Source organism: Protopterus annectens, chromosome 11.part0, assembly GCF_019279795.1.
Source record: "Protopterus annectens isolate FY-2018-M chromosome 11.part0, PAN1.0, whole genome shotgun sequence".
In the NCBI taxonomy this organism is placed as follows: domain Eukaryota; kingdom Metazoa; phylum Chordata; order Ceratodontiformes; family Protopteridae; genus Protopterus; species Protopterus annectens.
Genome location: NC_056745.1, coordinates 287,797,375 through 287,813,403, shown reverse-complemented (window position 1 = coordinate 287,813,403; position 16,029 = coordinate 287,797,375). Strand labels below are relative to the sequence as shown.

Genomic DNA, 16,029 nt, shown 5'->3' with positions numbered 1-16,029 from the left:
CCATACATAAAAGTGGGACAAAGGCCCAAAAATAAGGACAATTTTTAAATATTGCTCTTATAAACTTAGAAAGATAATAGAATAGTAAGTCTTGCATTAGTAAGAATTTTCTGAAGGATATGAAATCTGAAACTCAAATGCCTGTCATTATTTTCTAACTTCAGTCTTTAATGATTTACCACTAATTTGCCAAAAAAACACAGTTTTATGAAAAATGGACCAAAAATGTGATGCAACAATATAAAATAACCACACAATACAGCTGGGAACCTGTCAAAGAAGGGACACTTTTTTAATATTAGTACTGCTAACTTGAGCAGCTGACAAAATAAAATAGTCTACATGCATTTCTGAAATAAAAGTAATCTATAACTCTGATTATTACAGTTATTTCTTAATTGTAAACCCTCCATGTTTTCTTCCAAAATTGCTATTTTGCAGAGGGATTATTAGGGAAAGAGCAACATTTTGAGCCAAATTCAGGGACAGTTGAGAGGTTTGGCTATGCCTAATTCTATAAAGCAATTTGCATGTACCTCTCAACCTGTTAATGCAATAAATCTGGGCAAGGCCAAATATATTGGGGGAACATATAAACAGTACTAAAAATTGCTCTTGTATAAACTGGGACAGTTGGTAGAACATGTCTTACTTTAGCATGCATTTTTCTGAAGGTTATGAAGTCTGAAACTAGTGTGTCATTATTTAGTGACTTAATTCCTAAATGATTTGCCAGAAAACCACAAATTTTATGAGGAACAAACCAAAAATAAGAAGCAAAAAACCTATTCATTCTTTGAAAATCTGGACAGTTGGGAGGTATAGTTCAGCTGGGGCTGTCTAAGTTTGCCGCCCTTCCCTTCACAAAACCATGGTCGAATGGAGCCTCCCCCTGCAGCCATTCCAATGATTCATTACTTTGCTATTTCACTCCATTTCCCATAAACACTAATGTGCATACTGATTTACTTCTATGATGATTTGAACTTCATTTGAAAGTTTTATTTTGCATTTTACAGCACAAACACTAAGACATCTGCTAAACAAACTTGGCATTAAAACTTCTCTGCCCTTGAAACTCACATTCATTGAAACAACATTAAAACCCACATTCAAAGAAAATACATTTTACCCGTGGCAGATAAAAATTAATTCCGGGCTGTTTTCAAATCATAGGCCCCTTGCATATGAAACATACATGTGCTCTTTGATACACCTTCCTATTGCTTTGAACATTTTTCCAGTAAACAATGAAACAAAACTGCCCAATTCAGAACATTTTCATCATAAAAGTCTACTCAAACTTCTACAGCCCACTATTATCAGTAAATATGCACAATTCTACAGTCCACCATTATCAGTAAATATGCACAATCTCTGAAGTAGTAAAAAAGTCATCTAAATAATTCCACGTTAAATAAATCTGTAATGAAGAGGTTGCTGCTAGCAATCACTTTTATATTTCATGGTTTCATCGAAAAATAAAGTGTCTGATGCCCCTGAGGAATAAATTGCCTAAATTACATTAAAAATAAGCTAGTAATATTGCAATAGGAAATGGATGGCAAACTGATAACAGGCTCATAGTTAGCATCTTAACTTTCAGTACGGCAGCATTCACCCCTTATGGGAGTACAACCAACAACCTTCTGCATCAAAAGCAAGTACACAACCTGTTGTGCTATTAGCAATGTGAGCTGATTTAGCATAATCAGCACTAAACTTCTCTTCCCCTGCAGCTCTCAGCTCCTTGTAAAATCTACTCAATACTCAACTGCATCTCAACTTCGCAGCACAAGAAGTCTGGAAAAAGCCAAATTTATTGGGGTGGGTCAAAAGGGCAAAAACCAGGGACACATTAAACATTGCTTGTATAATCTTGGAAAGCTGCTAGAATAAAATGCTGTGTTACCACCATACATTTTACTGCCAAGGTCCCTGTGCAAAAAAGAGTCAGAACAACATACCACTATGCCAAATCACCTGCTTTGTGAAAGAAAAATGCTGTGTTACCACCGTACATTTAAAAGCCAAGGTCCCTGTGCAAAGCAGTCAAGAGCAACATACCACTACGCCAAATCAGCTGCTTTGTGAAAGAGAGGAAGACTGAAACTTAAATGGCTATCATTTAATGAATTCAGTTCTCACCATAGCTGTCAACCTCTTAGCACAAAACACCTGGACAAACCCAGTAATGAGGGAATACAGCCCTCAAATATATTCAGTGAATTCAGTTCTTGCCATAGCTGTCAACCTTAGCACAAAAAACCTGGACAAAGCCACTAACAGGGTATTACAGTCCCAAAAATAAGGACAAATTTCAAATAGTCATCTTATAAACATAAAAAATTGCTATAATAAAAGGTTGTGTTACTATATATTAATTGCTAGAACAAAACGTTGTTTTACTATGTATTTTCTGAAGACTATGAAGTCTGAAATTCAAATGCCTGTCAATTTTACTTCTGATGGAACAAAAAACAATTTTCAGCAGAGGCCCAGGGAGAAATACTGTAGACATATGTCTTTGTAAAATGGCAGGACACCCGAGCAAATCCACACAAACACAGAGATAAGATGCAGACTCCACACAGAAGGCACCCCAGCCAAGAATCAAACCACAAATCCTATAGCTGTGATGCAACAATACTGCCACTGCACCATCAAATATGTAAAGAATTAAACATTCAGAAACCTGAAGTCTGAAATTCAAATGCCTGTCAATTTTATTTAACATTTGTTAATCAGGACAGTCTGACTTGGAACAAAAAAACAATTTTCAGCAGAGGCCCGGGAAGAAATAATGCAGACATGTCTTTGTAACATGGGAGGACACAAAAGCAAACCCACACAAACACAGGGAGAAGATACAGACCCCACAAAGAAGGAACCCCAGCCAAGAATCAAACCTGAGAACCTGCAGCTGTGAGGCAACAATGCTACCACTGCACCATCAAATAAAAGCAAACCTCCACAAACACAGGGAGAAGATACAGACCCCACAAAGAAGGAACCCCAGCCAAGAATCAAACCTGAGAACCTGCAGCTGTGAGGCAACATTGCTACTACTGCACCAACAAATATCAAGCATTGCAATATTTACAAACCACAGATATTATGAGGAACAAATCAGATCAAATATGAGGCAAAAATCTGCAATTTTTTTACAAATGGTGGTGGGTAGGGAACTCGAGTCTTTAACACCTGCATACAGGGTACAGGGTTCAAGCCTGAGGTATTCCCTACCACACCACCATGAATCTAACCGCCAGTATATTGCACCTGGGGCATTTTCACAGACACACACACACAGACACACACACACACACACACACACACACACACACACACACACACACACACACACACACACATCCACACACACACACACACACTACAAGTAAATCACCATACATAAATCCAACACACTTACCTGCAAGTAAATCACCATAAATTCAATGTCCTTTCTCCATAAATCCAAGTGCATCCAAACCCTGCCCGCGACCTGCAATACATCCAAAGACCCGCGAGATCCAAACCCCGCCTGCAACTCCAGACCCACCCGAGTGATCTTCCCGACGAGAGACTGCAGCAATTCCAGACTGCTGGTGTTGCAGTCCGACCTCGACGCGTTTTCCCAGCGAGTCTATGCAGTTTAAAACTGCATAGACTTCTGGGAGCTCCGTTCCTCATGTTTCCCTATCAGGACTGCCTGGAGCATGCGCAGAGACTCTCAGCAGCAGTCCGGACTACTGCACATGCGCGAAGTCCGTGAATTTTTAAACTTTTTTTTCTTTTTTATTTATTTGTTTTTATTTTTATTTCTTTTAGTTTCAGTTGAGGGGGCTGCAGTCCGGCAGTCCAATAGCACGGGCCGCCCCTGAATATTGGAATAAATAAATCACATAAAAGCAAATGGTTGATCTGAGAACAAATGTGTACCTAACAAGTGAATGGTTTATTTTCTAATAAATATATAAATAATTTGTATAAAATATAAGGAGTATGGTAGAACCTTTAGATTGCAGTTTGAAGATATGATTTTATGTTATTGTTATGGTTTAATCTGAGAGTAATTTATACTAAAGACAAAGAGGACACATAGCTGTATATAAATATCTTTTAAAGAATATTTGAATATATCTTCCTGGGTAGATATATTTCACTTAGTGGAGAAGAAGCAACCATTAGAGAAAATATTTGTGTGCCATGCACATGAACTGTACTGTACCTAATAAACATTTTTGGTTTTGTTGTATAGACTAATAAAGCTCCTTGTTATTAAAAAAATAAATGCCTTTCTACATGCTAAAAGAAAGCTTTCATTGCCCTGTCTGTTTATCATTGCTAGGTGAATCAAATTTTGAGTTTTGATTATCTTAACCTCTTTCTTGCTGGAGTTTTTTCTGAACCATCCTGAATCTAGTAAATCTCCTCAGTCCCCAGACTGTGCTGGCAAAATTAAAACAGTAACTCTTTTGTATACCCTGATTGCAGTCTTTAAATCATTTCAACATTTTACTAAAAGAAAATAAATAAAAATAAATTAAATAATGTGTATACCTTATATGTACTTACAGGAACTGCAAGATGTTGAAAACAATGTGTCTTAGATTTATGGACCTTGTTAATACTGGAATGGTTTTCTGTAAATCAGTAGCACAGATACACTGACATATTTTATTTGCTGCTGTTTCCTGTTGTTTGAATTTGTAGTGCTGGATAGAGGCATTGCAATATAATAGCTTGTAATTAATCCATTTTCCTGAAATGTTATAAAGACACTTACCATGAATGACTGTGATCATGAGTCGTCTTTTGTATGAAGGTGATGCTTGGCATTTTGGTTGAACTTTCAAGCTTTTAGAAATTTTAGCAGTAGTCAGCCATGGTTATCTTTCATTTTGATTTATCTAAACTGAGCATATTGGTAGGTGTGTTTTGTCTGCCTTAATCTAAGTCACTCTTTTATAATAGTAATATATATAGTAATAATATGTACCACATAGTAATTGCATGTACCAGTCATAGTAATAGTATATACTGGTCATAGTAATAGTATATACCAGTCATAGTAATAGCATGTACCAGTCATAGTAATAGTATATACCGGTCATAATAATAGTATGTACCATTCATAGTAATAGTAAGTCCTGGTCATAGCAATAGCATGTGCCAGTCATAGTAATAGTATGTGCCAGTCATAATAATAGTATGTCCTGGTCATAATAATAGCATGTACCAGTCATAGTAATAGTATATACCGGTCATAGTAATAGTATGTACTGGTCTCCAAAGCTCTTATGTGTATGCCTTTCCTTTGTTTACTGCAGACGGTATTTTGGTGAGAAGATCGGATTATACTTTGCCTGGTTAGGCTGGTACACGGGTATGCTGTTTCCTGCCGCCTTTGTTGGACTTTTTGTCTTTTTGTATGGAGTCATTACACTTAACCACTGCCAAGTCAGGTAAGTCAGTATTTTATTGATTTCACTATTAATCAACTGATTTTTGATTTTCTGAAATGCTGATGCGTAGTTTTCTCTTTGCATCATTAAATGATTGCTCATATGTCACACCTGTTTATTTGTTTGCTTGTTAATTTATACATTTATAGTTTAATAACTGGGTAAGTATACTGGCCTGTTGACCCTCTTTGGCCATAACTTGGGCCAAAATGGCAGGGATATACACAACTTATATGGATGGTTTAGTAGAGACAATCAGCCAGCATGTTTTTTTTTTTTTTGGATAGTGGAAGGAAATTGAAGTATTCATCGGAAACTAATGCAGACAATGGATGAATGTGCAAACTCCATGCAAATGGTGACTGAAAGGCATGAACCCCAGATCCTTTAGTGTGTGACAGAAAGCTCAGAAATGAAATTTTATCACTACACCTCTTTCAAATCTTTAGTTCACCAGTGATATTAAAGAAACTGGCATGCGATATGTACAGAGTTCACAACTATAAAAATTTACGGAACTGATACACAATATATACATTTAGGAATTTGCACCTTTGTTCATTAATGGAATGAAGACACAGTCACACAAAGTGATAGTTTACAATTCAGAGAGATGTTAGTTGTGATGAGGAAGCCCTCATTATTGGTGGGTTTGCATGTTTCGGATTCACAGTTATTACCATGACATGCAGATCATTGTTGATTTGCACATTACAGTAATTAACTGCTGCAGCCAGATCATGTCGACATAAGCATTCCTTCTCAATCATCTTCCCAAACACGCAAAAACACATTCAAGTACGAACACATGCACAAACACACTCATATCTCAGTTCCTGTACCTGTCTCTAAGTTGTCCCTGATCTTGATAGTTGTTTAAATGCCATTAAGGCATTAGAGTTTAGCATACCCCCATCCCCCCCAAACCAAACCCCATACTAGTTTTAGTGCTTTTAAGGCACAAGTGTAGTATCCCCAGTGTTTGCTGTTTCTCCCCACCCCGACCCCTGTACAAGTTTTAGTGCTTTTAAGGCACAAGTGTAGTATCCCTTGTGTCTAGACCTTCCGCCTGCCTCCCTAAATCCCATACTAGTTTAAGTGCTGTCAAGGGACAAGTGTAGTATCTCTATTGTGTATTGCTTCTCTCTACCCCTGATCCCCATACTAGTTTTAATTCTGGTAGATGAACACAGCTTTTTGGCCATGTTCACTACCACAGTGGGGTGGGGCTGATCCATCTGAGCAATTTACTGAATCACTTGGCACCTACATACCTTCCTAGGGCAGCTCTGGCAGAGAAAGAGAGAGAGAGAGAGAGAGAGAGAGAGAGAGACCACATGGCTAATTAGCATGTGCCATCCCTGGACAGCCTCATTAGCATTAAGAGCAACCATGGAGCCTACCTTCCACAGTGCTGCACGTCTTCATTAGGGCTGTGTCCAGACTCCAAAAGGTGTGCACATCATGCTAACCTTTATTAATGCCCACCAACATGTATATTTAGGAGTTTACACCTGCTTTCATATATTTGTGTGTGTGTGCTTCTGTGTGTCTGTCTGTCTATCTGTCTGAACGCATCACTATAATATATATCTATGCTACACAACAGTGAGTCACAGTAGCACATCAATAAACCATTAACTAAGTCATTCCTTTTTTGTGTTTTAATGAATGCTGTGTAACCTATTATTATGCATCTAACTGATTTTTAAATACAAAAATAAGCACCTAATAAGCAATAGAGCATCTACTTTTAGTTCATATAGTTTAATAACTAAAAGATAATGTCAAAATAAGCCATAAAGTTAAATGTGTTAAGTTTTATTTTGATTTTTATTTGTTCACAAGAACAATAAAATAAAGGCACTAGAATACCATGATTAATTTCTGCTCTTTACAATAATACATTTATCTTATATACTTTTTGCATGCATTGTCAAATCATTTTTATGAAAAAGTCTTAGTCACTTTTTAATATTACTTTGTTGTAATAGTAAAGCAAAACTCAGAGCAGCTATTTGTAATGAAACTTTGTGAGCCAGCCATACAAAAAAACTGGCCATAACCTACCCAAACCATATTTCATTTGCCGTTTACCCATACCACCTTGCCAAATCTCCATACTACCCTAACTATTCTATTATTACTAAATAAAGCCACCTGATGACCCAAATTAATAATTTTAAACCCATGAGGTGAGAAATTGTACACTGTCTCCTATGATGTGGTAAGGCCAAAATGCTAGACATTACCCAGCAATTTCATCAGAAAATTCAATAAAAATATTGTCATCATTCCAAACATGTGTTTTGCCTATTTCCAAATTATACAGTCACCATTTTATCCTTGTGCTGCTGGTTATTCTTGTAACAGTGGCTACTCGGATGCTGCCTTTGGCTTACACCCAAAATAAATAATAAATTTGACCGTATTAAACTTAAAAAACATTTGGAGCTAATCTACAGTTTGTAAGTCCATAGGTTGATACTAGGTATGCAGCCACTAAGATCATCAAGGGTCTAGCCAAATGAGCTCCTTCAATTTCTATTTTATTTAGTAATGTTCCATTTGTCTAGAAGGGCTATGCAGGGCACCACAGGAGAGAACATAATACTGTTCAGCCAGTTTCTAAGATTAACTTCAAAAGCAGCCAACGTACATTTGTTAGGGGAACGTCTTCCATAATATTGGCATGCACAGGGTCGGCTGCTTAATCTACCAATATATCTTATTTATTTGCTGATGTCGGGACTGATCCTTACTATGGGCGTTGTCTCCCTCCCTGCTTCATTCATTCCAGTTGTTTAAGTGCCCCCTTCCATTGCTAGATTTAACTACCCTTCCTTCTTTCCCTAAACTTCTCCAAGTGAGCTGGGGCAGCATGCATCTTAAGGGCATCCTGGGGGGTTGATGATGGCAGCTGCTTCCACTGCTGTGAGGGATTTATGCTATGACCTACCACTTTCACCTACCCCTGCTCCTGCATTTATTGACAGTGTCTGAGGGCTACTGCCCTCTGTGGACCATCCCTCCCATGAGCGACTGCCTTTGACTAACACCCTCCCTCCTGGAAAGGCATGCTGATTCCTCCCTGCCAGCACCTCAGATGTCCTAGCTGCTAATCGAATGCAGGTTGCCTGGGCCATAGTTAAGGCTTTACCCCCCCACCCCATGCCACAGTGCTAGCTTATACGATGGGCATGCCGATTCCTCCCTTCCAGCATCTCAGATGTCCTAGCTGCTAATCGAATGCAGGTTGCCTGGGCCGTAGTTAAGGATTTATTCCTCCATACCACAGTGCTGGCTTATACTTTACTTTGGGTGGTTTTGTGATGGTACAGGAGGTTGAATTGGATGGGGTCTTCACTGGTAATGAAAAGGTCATTATAAAGGAGCCAGGGGGAGGGTCAGTACAAGGGCAGGGCTGCCAATCTATCTTGATAACTAATGGATTTAAAACCAGTGATCTCACATTAGTTAAGAATCTCTAAGTTCTGTCTAGTTGAGCAGTATTATTAAAAAGTTACATGCAGAAACAAGTATTAAACTCAATGATGGGCCTTATGACAGATGAGTGCAAGGAAACTAAGACTTCTTTAACTTTAGAGGAAAGGTTTTTGGAAATTAGTTGGGTCAAATAGAAAGATTTCAGAATTATTGGGGAGACATGATGGTCAAATGATAGTGAGATGTCAACAAGATGTCCAAATTCCTGATGGAATTATCATTTTGAAAGGGTGCATTATTTATATGATAAGAATGAGAAAATATGTTTACCAGAAATAAATGCACTATATTTTTTGCATCTGTTAGTACACCAAGAGGCATAGTCAGACTTTTACAAAAGCAGCTATGCTGGAGGGTGATCAGATAATTGTGCCCATGTACACTGATGGAACTGATCCACATTATGTACATTTAGGTGTTTGCAGCTATACACATTAATGGAATGAAGACACACTTTGTACATTTAGGATTTTGTACCTGCTTCCATAAATGTCTGTGTTATAAGACAATACGTCACAGAAGCACATCTGTGCTGAGTTTGTAATCATCAGCAAGCTATGACAACCACAAACGTGGGACATTAGACTGGATATGAACCAAATCTACAAGCTACAACAAAATTGCCAGGTTTGGATCCAAACTATTTTGTAGGGCCTATCACTGTGTTGCCCTGGTTAAAACTATCACATCACTTCAACTACTCACAGCTACTTGTAGTCCACAACCTTGTACATAAACCTTTTTTCCCAGCCTAAAAAGTGTCCACTAAACCAACCTACCTACCTTGAGAAGCCTATGGTCAACAAACAAAGCCCTGCTGTCCACTCACACAGCCAATAGCTCAGCAGAAGAAGCAATTTATTCTATTCAGATGTCCAAACTAAGGATCTCACTTTCTGTGCCAGTAGGATTCAGTGACCATTTGGTCAGTTTCAACGATCAGATAAAAGATCATTTCAATGACACCTGGCTATCCTCTTGCTCCTCACCAGGCTAACTTTAACAGAAACAACCTTCTCCCTTACCACCACCACCCCGAACATTTGTGTCTTAGTAATAAACAGTGAAAACACAACTGTAAATAAAGTGCATATAAGTCATTCTTAAGGACTGCCACACTCTTTGCTCTTAGATTAACACTGGTTGACACTAATCTCTGCAACTATCATTGCTATGCCTATAAGTTACTATAACTTACTGCTTACTACTTTATTCCTAATGCAACCTGAATAATTTTTCTAGCTCCCACTTTAACTCATTACATCCGAGTGATGCCTCCAGGTGCATCTGCAGTTACCTCCTACTTCTCCTCCAGGCATCAAATATTACTTGTTGATACTTGAATTAATAATTCCAAAACCATGTTACATGCAGGATATCAGAATAGCTTATCTTGAAGCAGACATGATGGCAAACACAATTGTATTGATATTTGATCTCTGTCAATAACTATTTGTTAGAATTGTAAGGTGATAATATCATTTTTAAAGGCTCAGACCACACCCAATAGGAGTTAAAGGTACACACTCAAAAGTTGTACTGGAGGGAATGAGTTAATACAGGTAAATACATGTTTACTCATGCATATTCATGTATATAATACATTCAATTTCAACATGCCATTGTGATTGTGCCAGTGTGACTGTACTATTGTGAATGTATAATTTTATCTAATATGCTTTTAAGTTAACTAAACTAGTTCAATATGGTATTGTTTAATTATTTTCTGATACTGCACTGCCAAAGATGACACTAATGTTTACTTTACTTGTATGAATTTATGCTGTGTTTTGTGTATACATTGTACCAATGAAGCGTTTCTCAACTGGCCTTCCCTAAAAAGTGGTTCTATACTTCCCTGGTCAACAAATGAAAATAAATAAATAAGTAGATAGATAAATATCAGAGAAATATATGCTGAGAAGCAGTTGTTCAATACTGAGCCCAGCAGGACACTGCTGGTAATAATTTTATATTCAAGGGAGGTGAGGGGACAGAGATGGGGAATGCAGCTTGGTCCTAGATGAGACAGCTTATGGCTCTCTAAGTACCAAGGTACATTATCAGAGAACATCGACATGGTGTTTTTAGCTTTGGGAATGGTTGATAGAACTTGGTCCATGGTAATTTTAGGAGGGAGGAGCTTGGAGAATAAAGGAAAAAGAGTTGGATGGCGTAGTAGTTAGTGCCAAACATATCTGCTAGGATTGTGACTATTTCCTTGGAATTGCAGACAAGCTTGGAGCACATATTCATCACACTTTTGAGCCTCCAGATATAGTTAAAGAAGGAACACCTTGAAGGGGAGCAACTAAAAGGTACTAAGTTTTAATAAGTTGAGCTCTTTCATCCAAACTATGATAAGACTTAAACATCAAATTGCATAAAATAGCTCCTTATTGTAATGCAGTGACTCATAACCGCAAGTCCCAGAATTAAAAAAAAATGAAAATACAGGATAATAGTGAATATCAAGCATCCCTGGATTCCTTTAAAGTTCTTTTTTTTGCAGGGGAGAAAGCCCCCTGCACCCTGAATGTGAGGGTCAAGCTCACCCCACACACAAAACGTATATATCTACTTAAAGATCTCAATGCTTAGGAGAAAAAGGAATATTCCAAGAAACAGCAGCATCTGATGTGGTATATGTAAGTCTACATTTTGGCTCATTCAGTCTTGCTGTTCAAAGACTTACTGTAATGAGTCTCAGAATGTCAAATGATTATCCGTAAAATACACAAAAATAATTTATGTCTTCTTAAAAAGCAACCTTACAAAATCCCCAAAAAATTCTAAGCACATACATAATCAAATGATGCATCCTATGATCAAGGACAAAATTACTCAAGTATAAAAATATAACAGAAGTCAGAACACATCATTTAGGCATATTAAATAACATATCAAATACAAAATTGCTGTTTAATTATTATGTAGTAGGCACACATGTGGACTGATATATATATTTCCAGAGATTCCAGAGAAACTTAAGAAGAAGAGAAAAAAACAATTTAAAAGTGTCATAGAACATTTTTCCAAATTATGAGATAGCCTGAAGGTTATAACACCTATGGAAATGGACACCTTGAGCCTCTGACTGATGCCTCTCCTGTAAGAAACTAAAAATGTATTGTTCTATAAATGATTTGTAGATGGTATATTGTTTCTGTGGGGTAGTACTACTGAGGAAATATTTGCTTTAACATTTTTAAGATTTAAAATAATGCAAAAAGTAGATACACTACCCTTTTTAGATACAACTCCAATCACATCTTTGGAGGGTGAAATTGACACTACTGTATATAAAACACTATTAAAATTGGTATGTTCCTACGAAGCACAAGTAGGTACCTACCATTTATGTTTACAGGTATTGCAAAGGGGCAAATCCTGTAGCCATCTAAGCTTAATACCACTGTGAATATGGTTGATCAACAATCAAATGGCTAAAAAAATGAATTAATTTAAGTGGTTATGATAAAGGGATGTTAGAACACAGTAAAGAAGCAATTTTGTCAGGCTTTTCTATTTCTGCTAGGCCTATATTTTCGGATAATGAGAATGCAGAAGTAAATACTGTGTGACATAAGAAAAGTCCGTTTTATACAGATAATTTTGCATATATTACACTTCTTCAAAGGAGTCGCTAATATATGACCAGAGCAGCTAAGGTTTAGCTATAAAATAGCACAGAACTGATATAGAAATTGCTACAGGAAGACAAATTCTTAAAGAGCAATAAATATAGCCAAATTAAGGGCATGGTATTCTGCCGCAAATGTCAACAATGTAAGAGCTTGAATAGGAATTTTTATTTTGTGTATCCTGCCGCTAAATAAAGATTTACATTCAAAGTATTTACTGAGTGTGACTTAAAGAATGTAATATACTTGACAGCATACACGGTATGTTCTGCATTTTGTGTGGGCAAATCCAACATGAAATCTAAAGAGCATATTAGTGAGAGTATGTTAAAAAACAGCAAATGCTTTATATAAATATTTTTTGAAAACTGCATAAATTTAGGCTCACTGTTTTACAAGTTATGAGAATGTGACAGGAGGTGATCAGAGAAATATCAGTGGATCAGTTTATTGACAGTAGATAATTGTGTTAGTATAAAGCTGTTTCTGAAATTAAGATTGTTAAAGCACTGATTATTAATCAGCCTATGAGGTAATTTGAATTATTCATGTGACTTCTGGGTCAATATTTAAATTGTTTTAGTAGGCGTTCTGTTTGTATTACCAGAAGAAGCATTTTTTTGTATAAAAGCTTTCCTAGAATTCACAGGAGGTTCATGGTAATGTTTGTATACTAACCGAGTATGCCTTGTTAAACCTGTTGACAGAGTCTCCCTCCTTTCTCAAGGAGTGAGAAGCCAGTTAGTTCCAGGGTAACTTTGATCATATATTAGCAACTCCTTTGAAGAAGTGTAATATATGCAAAATTATCTGTATAAAACCAAGACTCACTCCTCCAAGAAAAGGAAAGCAGTCTGGTGGACCCCTGCCATAAACAAGCTATACAATAGAAGGAGGAAACTAGTGCAGAAAAGTATAAAATCCCAAGAAGGAAAGACATCCCTGTTCAGTATCAGCAAGAAACTATGATCCCTCATAAAATCATCGAAGGCTAGCTTCAAAAGAAAAATTGTCAAGGACTCCAAAGATAACCACAAAGCGTTTTTTAGCTATGTCAAGAACCTAAGTGGAAACTCTCAGATCTGCTCTGAGTTAGTGCAGAATGGCACAAAATACACTGAACCAACTGATATTAACAACATTCTGGCAGACAGTTTTAGTGCAAACTACACCCCCTCTCACCCCCTAAAGGGCCCATAACCATACCAGAAGAATGTAGTGCTCCAGCAATCACTGACACACAGGTTAAAACAGCCCTATCCAAAGCCAAAAACACAGCTTCAATGGACTAGATAATGTCCCATGCACTGTCTTACATGAGCTCCAAACTGAATAACCCCTCACCTAAACACACTGTTCAAACTCAGCTCTCTACAGGCTACATACCTATAGAGTGGTGCACAGCAACAGTAAGCCTGACTAGCCTGGTCTGCAAGGCTATGGAGCACATCATCATAGAATTCATTAACAGAGACATTGGGAACCTTCAGACCTTGGACCCTACCAAGTTTGGCTTTGTTAAGAGCAGATCATGCCTCCTAAACCTGGTGGACTTTTTTGAGACAGTTACCAAGACTTTAGATGAGGGAAAGGAGGTCCATACAGCCTACCTAGACCTCGCAAAGGCTTTCAACACCATTCCCCATTCTGGTATTATAGACAAGCTCACTAGCCTGAACATAAACCCCTACATCACGAGATGGGTTGCCAATTGGCTCACGGATAGAACCTACATGGTGAGAGTTGCAGGCTCTAGGTCTGACTCTAAATCAGTTACAAGTGGCGTCTCCCAGGGCTCAGTCCTGGGACCCCTCCTGTTTGGTATATACTTCTCAGAGGTACAGACAAGCACAGGAGGACTATGGCTGATCAAGTTCGCAGATGACTGTAAACTGGGGGCCATAATTGACTCTCCAGCTGATACAGACATCCTTCACAAGGGTCTCACTGAGAAGGATACATGGTGTCAAAATCATGGCCTCAAGCTAAATGCCAAAAAGTGCATAGTCATTCCCTTTGGAAAAAAGAAAGTACCCTTGAACTACCACATACGTGGTAATCCCCTAAATTCAGAAAATGTAATAAGGGATCTGGGGACCCAAGTAGATAGTAATCTTTCCTTTGATAATCATATTGCCAAGGTGGTTATAAAATCCTTCTATGTGGCCCACCTAATCACAAAAGTGTTTGCATCTAGAACAAAAGAGGTTATTGTGGCCCTCTACTCATCACTCATCAGACCCATCATAGACTACAACTCCCCATTTGGGATGTACCTTACAAGACATCTGCAACAGCTGGAAAGACCAAAGAAGTACCTCACCAAGAGGATTACTGGTCTCAAACATATGCCCTATGCAGCCCAACTGAAGAAACTCCAGCTGTACTTGGTTGCATACTGCTTGCTCAGAGGTGATCTCTGCCTGACATACAAGGCCATGTCCAACCCAGAATTGATAGACATGCTTCACCTAAAAAAAAACAAATCCCCAAGAGCCACATGCTCTAGGGATCTAAACCTCACCACAACGATAAATAGGACGTGCTGGAGGGATAGATTCCTGTCCCAGAGACTACCCATGCTTTGGAACAGGATTCCAATCTACATTAGGCAGAGCCCCTCACTAACACTCTTCAAGAGAAACCTTGACAAGTGGATGGGAAACAGAAAATTTACCCCGGGGATCACTGCAGTGGCTCTGCTGGACAGAGGCACAGGGAACTAATGGCTCTGCTGGACCGAGGCACATGGAACTAATCTAAGGGGACAGCGAAAGCCAACACATTCTGGCTAGGCTTGTAGATGCCCTCAGGCAGATAGCCTAGTACTTACATATGAACCTATGAACATATTCAGTCATCTAAGTTTAATATGAAGGAAGACATAGAATAGTGTTGCTTAACTTGCAGAAGTTTTTTCTAGAATAGGTGGAGGTGTTAGGTGATGAATCTATTTCTCCATTGCATTCTGTTTCTCTGCTGCTGAAGCTTTAAGTCTCTGTTTATAGTGTCAGCTGCACTGTTTGACTTACTGAGATATAGGAGATCAAAGACCACCAGATCTCTGATGGCATGGTAAGTAATTCAGAGATCACTCCTCAGCATACCTGTCAGGCTGGAATCATCAAAAATCTGGACAAAGGCTCATGAAACATAGGTACAACTGGCCAATAATCTGTATGCTGATTAACATAAAATTTGTATTCATAATTATGTAACCGCCACCCACTCCAATGGGATTGTGGGATGCAGAATTTTAACCCCAAATTGAAAAACAGACAAAATATTAAACACAAAATATAAACAGAACAATAGTGTTTTATTTATATTAATATCTGAACTTGTAACAAACTTTGAACTTGCTCAAAACTAAAATAGAAATGTTGTCAGTTGACAAAGCATGATATGAC

The 16,029-nt window shown here is 38.0% G+C and overlaps 1 protein-coding gene across 7 annotated transcripts in view; it reads left to right on the top strand.

The window, feature by feature from the left end:
• ANO4 (anoctamin 4) overlaps positions 1–16,029 on the top strand; it is a 1,520,875-nt gene that overhangs the window by 883,491 nt on the left and 621,355 nt on the right. For all 7 annotated transcript variants that reach the window (XM_044087781.1, XM_044087780.1, XM_044087779.1 and 4 more), the window contains one exon: positions 5,334–5,468. In XM_044087781.1, the coding sequence (XP_043943716.1) occupies positions 5,334–5,468 (135 nt within the window). The remainder of the gene's footprint in view (positions 1–5,333; positions 5,469–16,029) is intronic.